Here is a 14,961-nt window from a genome sequence, read left to right as displayed (position 1 = left end):
AAGAGATGCATGCAAAGCCCCATTCCAGCTCTGCCGACTCACTGCTTATTCATTAATAAAAGAATGCCCAGGCTATTTTGGGCACCTGTAATTTTCTACTTGAATAACCAGGAAAGTGGCTGCCTGCCCGCTCCTCTGCCCTGCTCATGGCGCCAGAACGGGGGAAATGCGATCTGACCTGGCGTAATGGGATCTGGGCCAGGTCTCACTGCTGATTTTCTTGCCTTTGCCTTGTTCCAGAAGGCCTGGGTGTCCCTCCCAGGGGGTCTGGGGAGGGAGAATCCAGGCCAGGTTTGGATGCTGTGGACTAGGTGGTTCCTTCCAGTTCCAGAAGGCAAATCCCAGCTCTGCCACTTTCCAGCTGTGGGACTTTGGGCAAGTGGCTCAGCCTCTCTGAGCCCCAGCTTCTTCATCTGTAAAATGGGGATAACTACACCACCTTGCAGGTTTAGTCCGGGGCGGTGCCTGGCTCTTGGGGTCATGGTTGCTGTTACTGTTATTGTTATTCCGTGAATAAGGAAGGAGTTGTTCCGGGAAAAGATCCGGTCTAGGAGGCTTAGGCGGTCTCTGGCTCTACTGCTGACTAGCTATGTGACCTTAAACAAGTTCATTTCCTTCTTATTTTAAGCAAAATTGTTCTTTCCTTTTATCAAGGTAATTTGTGATCATTATCGAAAATTTAGAAAAATGAATGAAGAATATTAAAAATCAGGGTAACTCTTAACTGCTATTGAGCATCTACTGTGTGCCAGGCCTTACATTAGGTGCTTTACATTCATTACCTCTAATTCTCCCAAGTCTGCACCCATTTGTAGATGAGGAAACTGGAGCTCAGAGAGGTGATGTGACTCATGCAAGGTCACACAACTGGCAAGTGGCAGAAATCAAACCCAAGTCTTTCATCCTTCAAAGGCTGTTGGTTTGGTTTTATATTGCTGCATAACAAAAGACCACAAAATCAGTGGCTGAAAACCACACACATGTATCAGAGTTTCCCTTGGCAGGAGTCTGGGCACTGCTTACCTGGGTCCTCTTCTGAGACTCTCACAGGGCTGCAGTCACGGCATGAGTTGAACTGTGTTCTCATCCAGAGGCTCGACTGAGGAAGCGTTCACTTCCATGCTCATTCAGGTTGTTGGCAGAATTTATTTCCTCACAGTTGTAGAACAGAAGGCCCCAGAGGTTTTCTGCTTGCTTGTTGGAGGTTGCCCTCAGGTCCTTAGAGGTCACCCAGTTTCTTGAGGCTGCCCACAGCTCCTTGCCAGGGGGGCACCTTACCTAGCTGCTAACTTCATTGAGTCAGCAGGGAGACTCTCTTGTTAGTGCACGCTAGCAGGACAGAGTCACATGTACATGCACACATATACCTGCATACATACACATATAAAAATCCGTCTAGCATGATCATGGGAGGGATACACCATCACCTTTGCCATATTCTATTTTTAAAATAGCTGCCATCCACCCTCCACTCTGGAAAGGCGGAAGACCACACCAAAGTGTCAGCACAGGGGGTGAGAGTCATGGAGGCCACCTAGGGGTCTGTCACCTACACCCCCACTCTTCCCACCACAGCCAGCTCCCCTTTCCCCACCAACATCCTCACCCTCACCCTCCAGGAGACAACTCCACTCTAGGCCAGCAACTGCAAAGTTAGCTCCATGCTACAAACATCATGGCATATCCTGGACCAAGGAAAGGGGCCCTCATGGGATGGTGGCTTGAGACATTTGACCCCCAACTCTTGGTACCATGCTATGTAAAAATGAGACAGGGAGTAGAAAGACAGGACATAGTGCCCAATCTCAGAAAACTTACCAAGAGGCTGGACAGATGCCTCAGTCAAGTGCTTTTTAGAAAAGATAAGTTTTTGCATCTTGTATGTGAAAGTCTAGGAGTCATGGCATCAAGCAAGGATGGATCTTGGGTCTGAAATGAAGTCCTCAGGAACTATAGTCCCTCTCTCATGGCTCCACTTTTCTCTGGCTGACCTCATTCCTGAGCCAGTCCCCTTTCATGGAAACTCCCAGCAGTTGCAAGGTTATCTCATTCTTAAACTAGAAGAGTGTGAAGGCTGGAGGGAGAAATAGGTATTGGGGGTGGGGCTTGGCTTGTTGACAAAAAGTCACGAGAAAGGAAATTGAGAGTAGATTGAAATGTAGAAAGGCTGGAATTCAGACAGAATAGTTTAGTCTGGGTACTCTGTGGTCCAACATTTTTTGTGTTCCATAAGACTTTAATAAGTGTTAGGTGAGCCAAGAGTTTCAGGTCCAACAGACTGGATTAAGCCCACTTAAACAGGTTTCTCTCCTGCAGAACCTCTTGTGTTCACACATCCAGATGTGATTCTTCAAAAAGAGAGCTACACACTATAGCATTCCCTAAGGTGCAGCTCTCAATTCTACACCTTGCCAAGTGCCACTGTGGGTTATAGGGAGCCACTGGAGGCAGCAGAGCAAGAGAGTAAGACAGCAAAACTGTTCCGGGAAGAATATAATGGACGCTGTGTAAGAGGTGACTGCATAGGCTGGGCACGGTGGCTCATGCCTGTAATCCCAGCACTTTGGGAGGCCGAGGAGAGCAGATGACTTGAGGTCAGGAGTTCAAGACCAGCCTGGCCAACATGGTGAAACCCTATCTCTACTAAAAATATAAAAATTAGCTGGGCATGATGGTGTGTACCTGTAATCCCAGCTACTTGGGGGGCTGAGGCAGGAGAATCGCTTAAGCCCAGGAGACAGAGGTTGCAGTGAGCCAAGATCACACCACTGCACTCTAGCCTGGGCAACGGAGTGAGATGCCATCTCAAAGAAAAGAGAGAGAGAGAAATGACTGCATAATTATCCATGCGAAGAGCGATGACCTCCCAGACCAGAGGGTCAGTGGCAGAAACAGGAATTAAGGTATACAGTGGAGATGGGATGTAGGAAAATACATAGATTAACTCAGAAAATGCTGCTGCCTTGGTGATAGTGACAGTGAAATTTAGTTTTGATTTTAGCTTTTCTACTGAAAGCAGGGGCCACACAAAGAAAAAGCATGAACTTGTGAAGTTCAGCAAACCTGATTCTTGGGTCTACTACTATGCCTTTTGGGCAAGTCACTGCACCTCTCCAAACTTTGTCTCCCTTGTTCAATGAGGATTTAAGCCTTTTCTCTCAGGGTCCTTGTGAGCATTCCAAGATCACAGAGAGAGAGTAAGGGTGCCTCACTGCAAGTTGGACTTCCATTTCCAGCCATGATAGAGGACCTGGTACCAGACTAGCACTACCACTAAAAACAACTTGACATTTGACAAAATAAGAGATGACTGTTCTCATGCAGTGGACAATAGGTACTGTGATCTCTGAAGGAAGGGAAACTTACAAGGTGAGCCCCTCATCACCTGGACACTCATCCTGGGACAATTTCCCAACTATGGCACAGGACAAGGGAACCCAAACAGAATATGACAGTCCCTCCTCTGAGCTCAGGGTTTAGAGCCACTAAAGCAAAAGGAATCTGCAAGACAGGGCACTGGAGAGGAGAGAGCTGCATAGACTGGGAGCCCCAAAATCTGTGTGGGGGTCCCCCATGACCCACAAGTTCTTGCTCAAGGACTGGGGTTTGCAGGCACAGGGTCAGACTAACTGAGACTTACCAGAGAACAGCTGCTATAGGGTTGAGAGTGAACTGAGATACTGTAGGTCAGCTGGCGCTGGAGACATTAGAGAGACCTTCATCCCAGACAACAAGCTGAGACACCAGAAGGCTGTGCCATAGGTGTGAGGACTATACTCTGGTGTAAGGGATACTCCAGACCTGCGTAACAAAGCCTAAACCTAAATCCTCCTAGACCCTCAGGGGAGAAAGTTTAGAGGTGAGTCCTACCAAGTTAGAGAAACTTGGGAAAGAACCCAGACTTTGCATGAGTGAAAAAACAAACCCATGAAACTTCAGAGAGCTCACCTAATAATTGTACCACCTGCTAAAAAAAACTTAACACTCTTCAGAAAAAGATAGCAAAATCCAGAGTCTCTACAACACATTACACACACACACACACACACACACCACCCACTATACAATCAAAATTGTTTAGACATACAAAGAAACAGGAAAATGTGATGCTTAATCAAGAAAAAAGCAGCCAATAGAAACTAACTCCAAGATGTTATCAGTCTGGAGGTCCAAGTTAGTGGATGAAGACCCTGAAGCACCTAGTCCAGTGTTTGGCACAGAGTAGATGCCCAACAAAAGCCAGCTGCTCATCTCCATTTGAGCAAAGTAATAATTTATTCCCCAAACCTTTGAAATACAAGGATGAATAAAGACAAATGCACTCAGTCCACACATCCTGAGGTCCTGCTGCCTGACCTTATGGGGTCCAGGGAGTAGGGGAGGCTGTCACGTGCAGTAATGAGAGAAATGAGCTATGACCCTGCCACTAACTTGCTGTGTTAGTTCCTCAATGCTCTGTGCCTCAGTTTCTCCATTTATACAACGGAGAGTTCAGGCAGACCATCTCAAGGGGCCCTTTCTCTCCAAGATTCTGAGTCTGTCTAGCACAGGAACTGTTAACAGCCCAGGACGCGCTCTGAGCTGGGGCCTGGAAGAACCGGTTGGAGAAGGAATTGGATCTCCTTTTAATGCTTTGGAGGGAGCATGAGTCGGGGTGTCACTCCCCCAAGTATAATAATGTTAAGTTGTGGGCAGATCCTGAGCTAATTTTCCAAAGGAATCTTTCTTGAGAAATGTCTCCTAGCAACCAGCTCCACTGAGAGTACAACCTTCAGAGACCTTTGCAGAAACACAAAGGCTTTTTGTGTCTCCCTCCTTCAAAAGCCCAGGTGGAAACTGCTCATCGGCCGACATGCTAATGTGAAGCTCAGCAAGCAGGTGGAGGGGCATGTGCTGGGGCAAGGGCTATTGGGAGGGCTTCCACCCACAGCCTCAACCTCTTTCCTCTTGGTGAAAATAGAAGTAGCCCAGCTTCAGGGCTCTGAGCATGGGCTTCCAGCAGGAGCTCAAAACCCAGTTACTAGTTAGGGAATCTTGAGGAAGTTACTTAACCTCTGTGAGCCCCATCTGTAATGGAGACACTTACATGCAGGAGGTTGGTGCTCCACCTAGACCCCTTTTATTGAGCCAGCACACCCACCCGTCTGTTACTGTGAGCGCGCACTGCTCACAGCCGCACCCTTCTCAGACAATTGCCCATGGATGATGGGAAGCACCTCACCCAGAGATACTGTGGGGGTTGAGCCCATCTTGCAGATCAACCTTTGCCCGTTGTCCTATAGCCAATGACCAACAGATATGGAGGTATAAAAGATCAGCCCCCTCGCCTATTGAGGGATGATGCTGTGGTGCCATTTACACTCCAGACTCCCCAGCGCATCCCGCCAAGGCTGGACTTCAGCTGAGCCCACACCTTGGCTTAACTTCTTCTCCTGCTGCATCCTGCTTTCCTCCCTTACACTTTTAAAGGTTTCCCATGAGAACTCTCCCTCAAGAAGTCACTTGCACCAAGTCTCCATTTCAAGCTTTACTTCTAGAAAATCTAAAGGCATGATAGTACCTACCTCTTGGGCCACAGTGAGCATCCAAAGATAGAATGCACATGGAGTACTCAGCCAGTGCCGGATACATAGTAGGTGCTCAATAAACGAGCATCATTGACCTCCTTCTCATTATTCTCATCATAACTACAGGCCTGGGCTCAGAGGGGGCTTCCAGTGTGCACAAGAGCTGGGGACAGTCCTGGTATGGGGAAATAATTGCATTTAGACTGCGTAATACATACAGTTGAGGCAGAGTTATCAACTTCCTTTATTTCCTAAACCAATATAGCAAAGCATTTCTCTAATTATAAAAGTAATACAGGTTCATTGAAAAAATGAACCTCGAGAAATGCAGAGAATATGTAAATGAATGAATACATTAATGGATGAATAAAATCCCCCACCACTTTAGTATAATGACGGAGGACATTTTAGATCATATTCTTCCAAACATTATCCACGTAAATTCACATAACTTACCTATGTATGGACACACGTACATATATGCATATCTACACAAATAAACATATATATTAGGTTGGTGCAAAAGTCATTGCAGTTTTGCCATTACTTTAGTTGACATAAGTAATACCATATATAGATAAATATAGATATGTAAGACTTAATACATAAAGTAACTCTACATGTGCAACAGAATAAAAACCAATCCCATAATTTTTTTTCACTTGATTTTTATGGATATCTTCCATGTTAGTGAACATAGGTCTACAACACCCATCTTAGCCACAGATCGTCACATTGTTTAGAAATAGTACAATTTAATCAATCCCCTATTGCTAAACATTTACCACATTACCAATCTTTTTATTATTTTCAACAACGCTTGTCAATGCACATTCTTGACTATATATCTGTGAAATATGTTCAATTATTTTCTTAAAACAAATTCCTAGAAACGGAACAGCACAGGTATCTGCCTGGTGTGTAGGGCTTTCGACGCACGTTTCCCTGCAGGATGCCTGTACCATCAGCACCCCCTCCGGGAGTACACCAGAGCGTCTGTTTCCTCACGCCCTCTCTAAAACTGGGTATCATTATGTTTTCATTTTTGCCAATCTGATAGGTGAAAGATAATACCCCATTGTTGCTTGACTGTGCATTTTCTTTGATTTCTGGGGAGGCCAAATATCTTTCTTACGTGTGTGGACCGTTTGGATTTCACCTGCTGAGAAGTGCCCTTGTCCAGTCATTGGCAAAGCCTGCTGGGTGTCTTCTCTCTTCCCGCTTCCCTGCCCTGAGCCACAGACTCAGTAGCTTTCTGGTGTGTTATTTCACAAGCTCGCAAAGCTCTACCTCATACAGAATTGTCCGCCCAGGAAGGCAGAGTTTTCTCCCTCTGCTCCAGATTGCCTGAGATGGGATTAGTGGGGATCCAGTTCCCCGACCTCCAGGAGCCCCTTTGCCAAATCCCCTCTCCTGGCCCCATCCACATTTACACCAAGAAGACTTTGAAAACCAGATCTGTTTAAAGAAAATATCAGTTTCTGCCAAAATTCCAAACACGCCCAGCAAATACATTCCAGTGGTGATTATTAGCAGGACTTGAAGAATCTTTTCAGAAGAACTTGCCAGAATATTCCTTTAAAATCCAGTACTCAGGCTGGGCATGGTGGCTTGTGCCTGTAATCCCAGTATTTGGGAGGCCGAGGCAGGTGGATAATCTGAGGTCAGGAGTTCGAGACCTGCCAGACCAATGTGGAGAAACCCCATCTCTACTAAAAATATAAAAAATTAACTGGGCGTGGTGGGGCATGCCTGTAATTCCAGCTACTTGGGAGGCTCAGGAAGGAGAATCGCTTGAACCCGGGAGCCAGAGGTTGCGGTGAGCCAAGATGGCACCGCTGCACTCCAGCCAAGGCAACAAGGGTGAGACTCCATCCAAAAAAATAAAATAAAATCCAGTACTCTTAAGAGATTTAATATACAATTGTACATATATCAAGATCCAGCACAGTGGAAAATACCCCAACCATTGACCCAGAAATCCCAATGGTAAGAATTTACCCTCCAGACGGGTGCACTTGCCCATGTGCAGAAAGGCACATGTGGGGTATTCATTGAAACCTTGTTCATAACAGCAAAATATATGGCAACCACTTAAATAACCATCAGTTAGGGCCCTAAAATAAGTTATCAATGACCTCTGCTATGACACATTGTGCAAATGGTAGGTAATGCGGTGAGTCTGAATGTGCAAGTGTGGAAACACATCCCTGAAGTGCTGTAAAGTGACAAATCAAGGTGTGGCCTGGCACATTTAGTGTGATCCCATCTGTACTTTCTAAAGGATAGATCAGAATCATTCTAGATGTTTATAGAAGCAGAGACAGTTCCTGGAGAGGTACATTAGAAATTACTTACATCGGTTTTTTTCTTGAAGGAGGATGTGGGGTTGAAGTATTTGGAGATTTAGGGGTTACACTTTATACCCATTTGCATTGTTTAATAACCATAAATAATAATTTAAATGGCTTTCATTATATAATAAAATAGCTTATTTAAAAGTTTAAAAGTGAGCCTATGGCCTATAAGCAATAAGAGTAATTGGGGTAATAACAATGTGATTATTAAATAGCCTATTGAGCACCAGGTATGTGCCAGGTACTATGTATTCTCTCATTCAATATTAAAACCTGCCCTATTTTGATACTTATTTTATACACGAGGAACCTGAGTCTTAGGTTAAGAGGCTTGGTAAGGCTGCATCTGATTACAAAACTCTGGCTCTTTCCACAGGGTATGGTTCTGGTGTCTGAAGGGAGACCTGTGAGGGCTTTGTCGGGACCTGTAGGGGTCCTTCGGTGGGTCTCTCATGGCAGGCTGGAAGCTTCTCACCTGGTGGCAGCTCTGTCCTCTTTGCCTGCACCCTGCTTCATTTCTCCTCCTGACCTGTCTCCTTAGGGCTGCACCATCCAAAGCAGTCCACTTTAATTAATTACAATTAAATGAGTCTAAAACTTCAGCTCCTCAGTTGCACTAGCCACATCTCAAGTGCTAAATAGCCGCATGTGGCTAGTGGCTACCATGTTCACAGAAAGACAGAGAATTTATCCATGTTTAGAGAACATTCTATTCCCTGTCCCAGCTTTGGAGCCAGGCAGACCTGGACTCAAACCTACTCCATCACAGGAGGAGCTGAGCAAAAGTCACTCAACGTTTTTGAGCCTCACTGTTCTCATCTGTAAAATGGGATGATGATACTGCTACCACACTGGGCTGTCACAGATATTAGTTCAGATCATGCCTGCTGCATGGGTAGCCCAAAGCTTGTCACATGAACAGTTGTCACTTAAGGATAGAGAAGGAGGATAGGACTCTGCAGTCAGATATTTTATGTCCTCGGGCAGGTCTGCTCTGAGGCCTCACTTCCTTGTCTGTAAAATGGGGTAAATGGTACCTACCCTGAAAGGTTGTTGTGAGGATTCAAGAGTATCTATACAGTAGATGCTCAGAAAACAGTCAAGCCCTTTTTCCTCTTTCCAAAAAAGGGTTTCCACTGTCAGGCAAAGCTCTCTCACAAGACCCAGAAGAAGGAATCCAGAAGGCCAAATATCAAAGGAATGTTCAATCTCCAAAATGAAATAATCATAGGATGTTGTCCTATAGCCCATTAAATTGCAGGGGTGGGGGGTAAATTGAACTTTTTATTGAAGAACAACGTTCATATTAAATAGTGCACCTGGGCCATGTGTGGTGGCTCACGTCTGTAATCCTAGCACTTTGGGAGGCCAAGGCGGGCAGATCACCTGAGGTCAGGAGTTCAAGGTCAGCCTGGCCAACATGGTGAAACCCCATCTCTACAAAAAAATCCAAAAATTAGCCGTGTATAGTGGTGCAGGCCTATAATCTTAGTTACTTAGAAGGATGAGGCAGGAGCATCACTTGAACCCAGAGGCAAAGGTTGCAGTGAGCCAAAACCATACCACAGCATTGCAGCCTAAGTGACAGAGCAGAACTCCATTTGGAAAAAAAAACAATGCCCCTGTTTTAAGTATACCACTTAACATATTTGTAGAAACTGAAAATACCTGCATAATCACCACTCAGATCAAGCAACAGAATATCAACAGCACCCCAGAAGCCCCTCCTGCCCTTTCCCATCCACTATTGCCCTCCACAAGGGCAGCCACTATCCCAACTCCTAACACTAGAGATTAGTTTTCAGCAGACAAACCTAGATTCATACATCCAGGTTTACTGAAGGTGTGGACAATCCCATAATCTCAGGCACAGATGGCAGGTATGGGAAATGGTAAAGCCATTTTGGAAGAGAATTTGGCAGCATCTGCTAAAACTTAAGATATATGTACTTCTGGGTCTAGCATTTCTACTTCCTAGTTTCTGCCCCAGAGAAACACTCACCTATGTGGGCAGAAAGGCAGCAAGCACAAGGGTGTTTGAAGCAGAATTATCTGTAATAGTGAAAAATTGAGGCCAGGCATGTGGCTCACTCCTGTGAGCCCAGCACTTTGGGAGGCTGAGGCAGGCAGATCATTTGAGGACAGGAATTCGAGACCAGCCTGGCCAACATGGTGAAACCCTGTCTCTATTAAAAATACAAAAATTAGCTGGGCATGGTGGTGTGTGCCTGTAATCCCAGCGACACAGTAGGCTGAGGCAGGAGAATTGCTTGAACCCGGTAGGCGGAAGTCACAGTGAGCCAAGATCACAGCACTGCACTCCAGCCTGGGTGACAAGACCACAACTCTGTCTCAAAAAAGAAAAGAAAGAAAAGAAAAATCGGATGCAACCTAAATGTCCAACTAAAGCGGAATGGTTTAAAAAAACAACTATGGGGCATCACAGTGTGGTTTACACAGTAGTAAATCAGAAGAGTGAGGTGGATCTATATATACCAACATAGAAATATCTCCAAGACATACCACAGAGTTTAAAAACAAAGCTGCAGAAAATGACCAGACCCACACGTGCAGCATCAAAAACAGTGATGACTCAGGGAAGGGGGTGAGATTAGGGCATGGCTGGGACAGTAAGGAGAAATGTTACTTTTTAAAACCTGTTTGCAACTGAGTTGTTCTGAATGTTTACAGTAGCAGTAGATTTTTGTATTACTTGTGTGAACTATTTTGCAAGATTTTAAGGGGAATGAAACAACCCACCCACCAAGTCCAGGTGTGGAGAAAAAGACTGCCCTCTTCCTGCTAGGTGGGGTGAGTGGCTTCCACTCAGGCCCTCAGTTTGGGTTTCAGGAGAGCAGTTTTCTGGGCCTCTGAGAACTAAGGGGTTGAATGAATGAAGGCGTGAGAAGACCCTGGAGACCAGAATTGTGGAGGCCTCCTTTGATGGAAAACAGTGCCCTTATTATGGCACCTGGGCTGAGAACTCAACACCCATGTGATGTAAGTGGACCTCTGCAAAGGAACATGTCCCAGAGCTGGGCGCCAGCTCCAAACAGTGCCCAGCACTTTAAAGGAAGGATTGCCGGGTCTGATTCTCTCCATCCCTGGGGATGGAAAAAAGAGGTGGCAGGTGTCACCTCACAACAGGGTGGCTTTGTGAGAGTGAAGCACTGAGGCGGAGGCTCGGGGTGAGCGTTGAGACATCCAGCGGCTGTGGGCTCCAGAGAGCAGGGGCTGTAGGGGAGGGCAGCAGCCAGGGCTTTGCATTACAAATATTCAACCTTTATGAATGAGCCAGGTGGGGAGGCTGCCCCAGCTGACTCCAGGGAAAAGCATACCTTAACCTCGCTAAGCCTCAGCTTTCTCCTCTGTAAAATGGGTGCAGGCTCTTGCCACCTCACACACACACACGAAGCCTCCTGAGTCAGACCGCCTCAAGTCTACTTACAAAGCTGCCACTTGCCGGCTGTGTGCCTTTTTTGTTTTTTATTTCCATCCAGCTGTGTATCTTAATTGGCCCAAGGCCTCAGCTTCCTTCCTCATCAGGTAAAACAACAACCTCACTCTTCCCTAATCTCAGAGGGCTATCACGAGGTTTAAATGAGACCATATCAGTACAGTCATGCCACAGTGCCTAGCACTAGAATCTGATCGATAGCTGTTTGTTACCATTATTAAGTGATAATTTATTAATTCTTATTTACAAAGCACCTATGTGCCAAGAACTGTGCTAGGCATTGCAGCACATCCCTGAGCAAATGATAATTCCTATGCTCATTGCATTTACAGTCTAAAGGAGATGTAAATAAAGGCACCTAGAGACATACCTCCAACTGATTCACTCCAGATTTCAAGGACAAATACCCTGAGGCCCAACACTCATCTCTTCCAAGTTCAGAATTTGGCCCCATCTGGGTTTATCTACGATGCAATTTTGCTAACACCTCCCTCCTCCCTGCCAATCCAAAGCATTGTGTATGGAAATGACCTCAAAGTGTCCCCAAAAATCTATGTTGTAAAGATGTCAAAAGTACAATGCAAAGTGACACAAATTGTTGGCAGTATCCACTTTAGCTAAACGCTCACCCTACCTATGCGCCCGCAAGTCCACTGCTGGATATCTGCCCAATAGAAATGAGCACTCACTCTGACCCAAAAATTCATGGAAAGATGTTCATAGCAGCTTTATGAGTGATAGCCAAAAACTGGAAACCCCCCAAACGTCCATTCACAGGAGAATGTACCACCAAACTATGACAGAGCCTCCAAATGGAATATTTAATTCAGAAATCAAGAGGAATGAACTCTTGACACAAGAAGCCACACTGATGAATCTTAAACACACAGCTGAGTAAAAGAAGCCAGACCCAGCCAGGTACAGTGGCTCATGCCTGTTATCCCAGCACTTTGGGAGGCCAAGGCAGGCGGATCATGAGGTCAGGAGTTCGAGACAGCCTGATCAACATGGTGAAACTCTGTAAAAATACAAAAGATTTTCTATGTCCTGAAATTTCCCTCATGTGACTGCCCCTGTGTTCCCTTCACTTCGGCCACGCTGACCTTCTTGCTGCTACTGAATACACAGGGTACACCCCAGCTCAGAACCTTTGCACTAACCGCTGACCCTGCCCCAGGATGTCCTCTTGGCCCTTCAAGTCTGGGCACACATCTCATCTTCCTATGGAGACCAGTCTGAGCATCTATGGATGACCACATGTGGTCCCCACTTGCCACCAGCCTCCCCCTTTCCCTTCTCTATGCTTCCTTTTCCCCTAGTCTCTCTGGTCTCCTACCTTACTGTCTAACTGTCTACCTTACTTATTCATTATGCTTATTATCTACCTCCCACGCTAGAACGTGAACAGAAATGCCACAAGGACAGGGACCTTTGTTGTGTTCACCGAGGCATCCAAGCCTTTGGACAGTTGAAGGAACAAACAGATGGAATTTGAGAGGCTGGCAGGGAGGTGCCAGGCTGCAGAGGCCTTGTAGGCCTAGGGGAGGCATGTGGGTTTCAGTCCCAGTGCAAAGGGGAGACACAGAACGGTTCCAAGGAAGGCAGAATCTGGGTCTGAGTTATGCTTTAAAAGCTCACTCTGGAGTCTGTGGAAAACGACTTGAAAGGGAATGATATGGTTTGGCTCTGGGTCCCCATTCAAATCTCATCTCAAACTGTAATCCCCACATATTGAAGGAGGAACCTCCTGGGAGGTGATTGGATCATGGGGGCGGTTTCCCCGCTGCTGTTCCCGTGACAGTGAGTGAGTTCTCACAACAGTGGGTGAGTTCTCACAAGAGCTGATAGCTTTAAAGTGTGGCACTTCCTTGAGCACACGCTCTCTCTCTCCTGTGCCGTGTAAAATGTGCCTTGCTTCCCCTTCACCTTTTGCCTTATTGTAAGTTTCCTGGAGCCTCTCCAGCCATGTGGAACTGTGAGTCAATTAAACCTCATTTGTTTCTAAGTTGCCCAGTGTCAGGTAGTATCTTTATAGTAGTGTGAAAACCGACTTAATACAGAGAGCAAGTTACTGTCGGTGCCCAGGCATTCAGTAGTTCCCAGGCTGGGATGGCAGCATGGAGGCCTGGGAGAAGTAGATAGACTCCAGAAATTCACTAGAGGTGGACTCACCAGGCCTGGGAGATCAGACAACTGTGGAGTTGCAGGAAGACAGGGCAAGGAAGACTCCCAGGCTCCTGGCCTGAGCAATAGGGTCAGAACAGAGCCATGTGCTGAGGTGGGGGAGACAGGAGAGGCCCAGGTTGGAGGCTTGGGGTGTCAAGAGTTCTGTTTGGGCCATGATGAGTTTCAGGTGCCTATTAGACTTTCAAGTGGAAATGTCAAGTAGCTGATTGGACAAGGTCAAAGCTCAGAAACACGGTCTAGATTGAAAATATATAATACATTAGGGGATGTTGGCTTAGAGTTCTCTTTAAGGCCCTGAGAATGTAGAGAGAGAAGAGAAGATATCCAAGAACTGTCCCTGAGGACCAAGCCCTGAAGCCTTCTGATTTGGCCCTTGAAAAATGAGGACTTTGCCCGGAAAGTAGGGAGAAGGCAGTCCAGGCCGAAGGAACGGCCTGGGCATGAGCTCCACCTAATAGAGCATGGGTCTCAGGGCTCTTTGAAACTGTGCAAGTCATCCAAAACAAAGAAAGCCTGAGAAACTGTCACAGCCAAGGCAGCCAGAGGGACATGAAGACTGAATGTCATGTGGTATTCTGGAGGTATCTTGGAACATAAAAGGGATATTAGGTAAAAACTCAGGAAATCTGAATAAAATATGGACTTTAGTTAGCAATAATGCATCAATATGGTCTATTAATTGTATCAAATGCACCAAACAATTAACATGTACAGCTGCATACATATAAGATGTTAATAACAGGGAAACTGGGTGTGGAGTATAAGAGAACTCTGTACTATCTTCCTAACTTTTCTCTAAATCTAAAACTGTTTTTAAAGATAATAAAGTTTTTTAAAAAAAAGAGCAAGAGTCTCATAAATGTGCACATGGGCACACACACATACATGCATTCCAAAAACTATAGTAATTTTTTTCTCTGGAGAGGACTTTGACCCTGGCCAGTCCCTATGGTACCCAAAAGACTCAGAGACATTGTGAATATCTCATCACCCCTCCTCCTGCCAAAGAACCAAGGGTCCTCACTTCCACCTACTTTCTTTCTGTTCACAGAAAACATACTCTCCTCAGGCCAGATTTCATAGTGAAAATGAGAAGCAGAGACTAAATGGCTCAGGTAAGTCAGACCCACCTAGAATTCCTAGGTGCGGCCAGAGTCCATCCCTTCAACATGCTCCACAAAAGCACATCTCATAGCCACAATTTCCTTGAATCCCACTTTGCTCGACAGTTGGTTTGGTTTCCCCCTTGCAGCAAAAGTTCTGACACTATCTGGGTTGAAATTCTGGCTCTACTACGTTATGTGATCTAGAGCATTATGTGATCTTAAGCCTCTTATAAGAGCTTTATTTCCTCTACTGTAAAAGGGGCATAACCATAGCTTGATCAAAGACC

General features: G+C 45.8%; 1 protein-coding gene across 1 annotated transcript in view; it reads left to right on the top strand.

Annotated features, from left to right (window-relative positions):
* FAM107A (family with sequence similarity 107 member A) overlaps positions 1-14,961 on the top strand; it is a 53,510-nt gene that overhangs the window by 15,786 nt on the left and 22,763 nt on the right. The window contains exon 2 of the mRNA XM_010330941.3: positions 14,620-14,683. Coding sequence (XP_010329243.1) covers positions 14,620-14,683 — 64 coding nt within the window. The remainder of the gene's footprint in view (positions 1-14,619; positions 14,684-14,961) is intronic.

Source organism: Saimiri boliviensis, chromosome 8, assembly GCF_048565385.1.
Source record: "Saimiri boliviensis isolate mSaiBol1 chromosome 8, mSaiBol1.pri, whole genome shotgun sequence".
NCBI classification, from domain to species: Eukaryota; Metazoa; Chordata; class Mammalia; order Primates; family Cebidae; genus Saimiri; species Saimiri boliviensis.
Note: the sequence above shows the minus strand (reverse complement) of the source record. Positions and strands in the feature narration are given on the sequence as shown.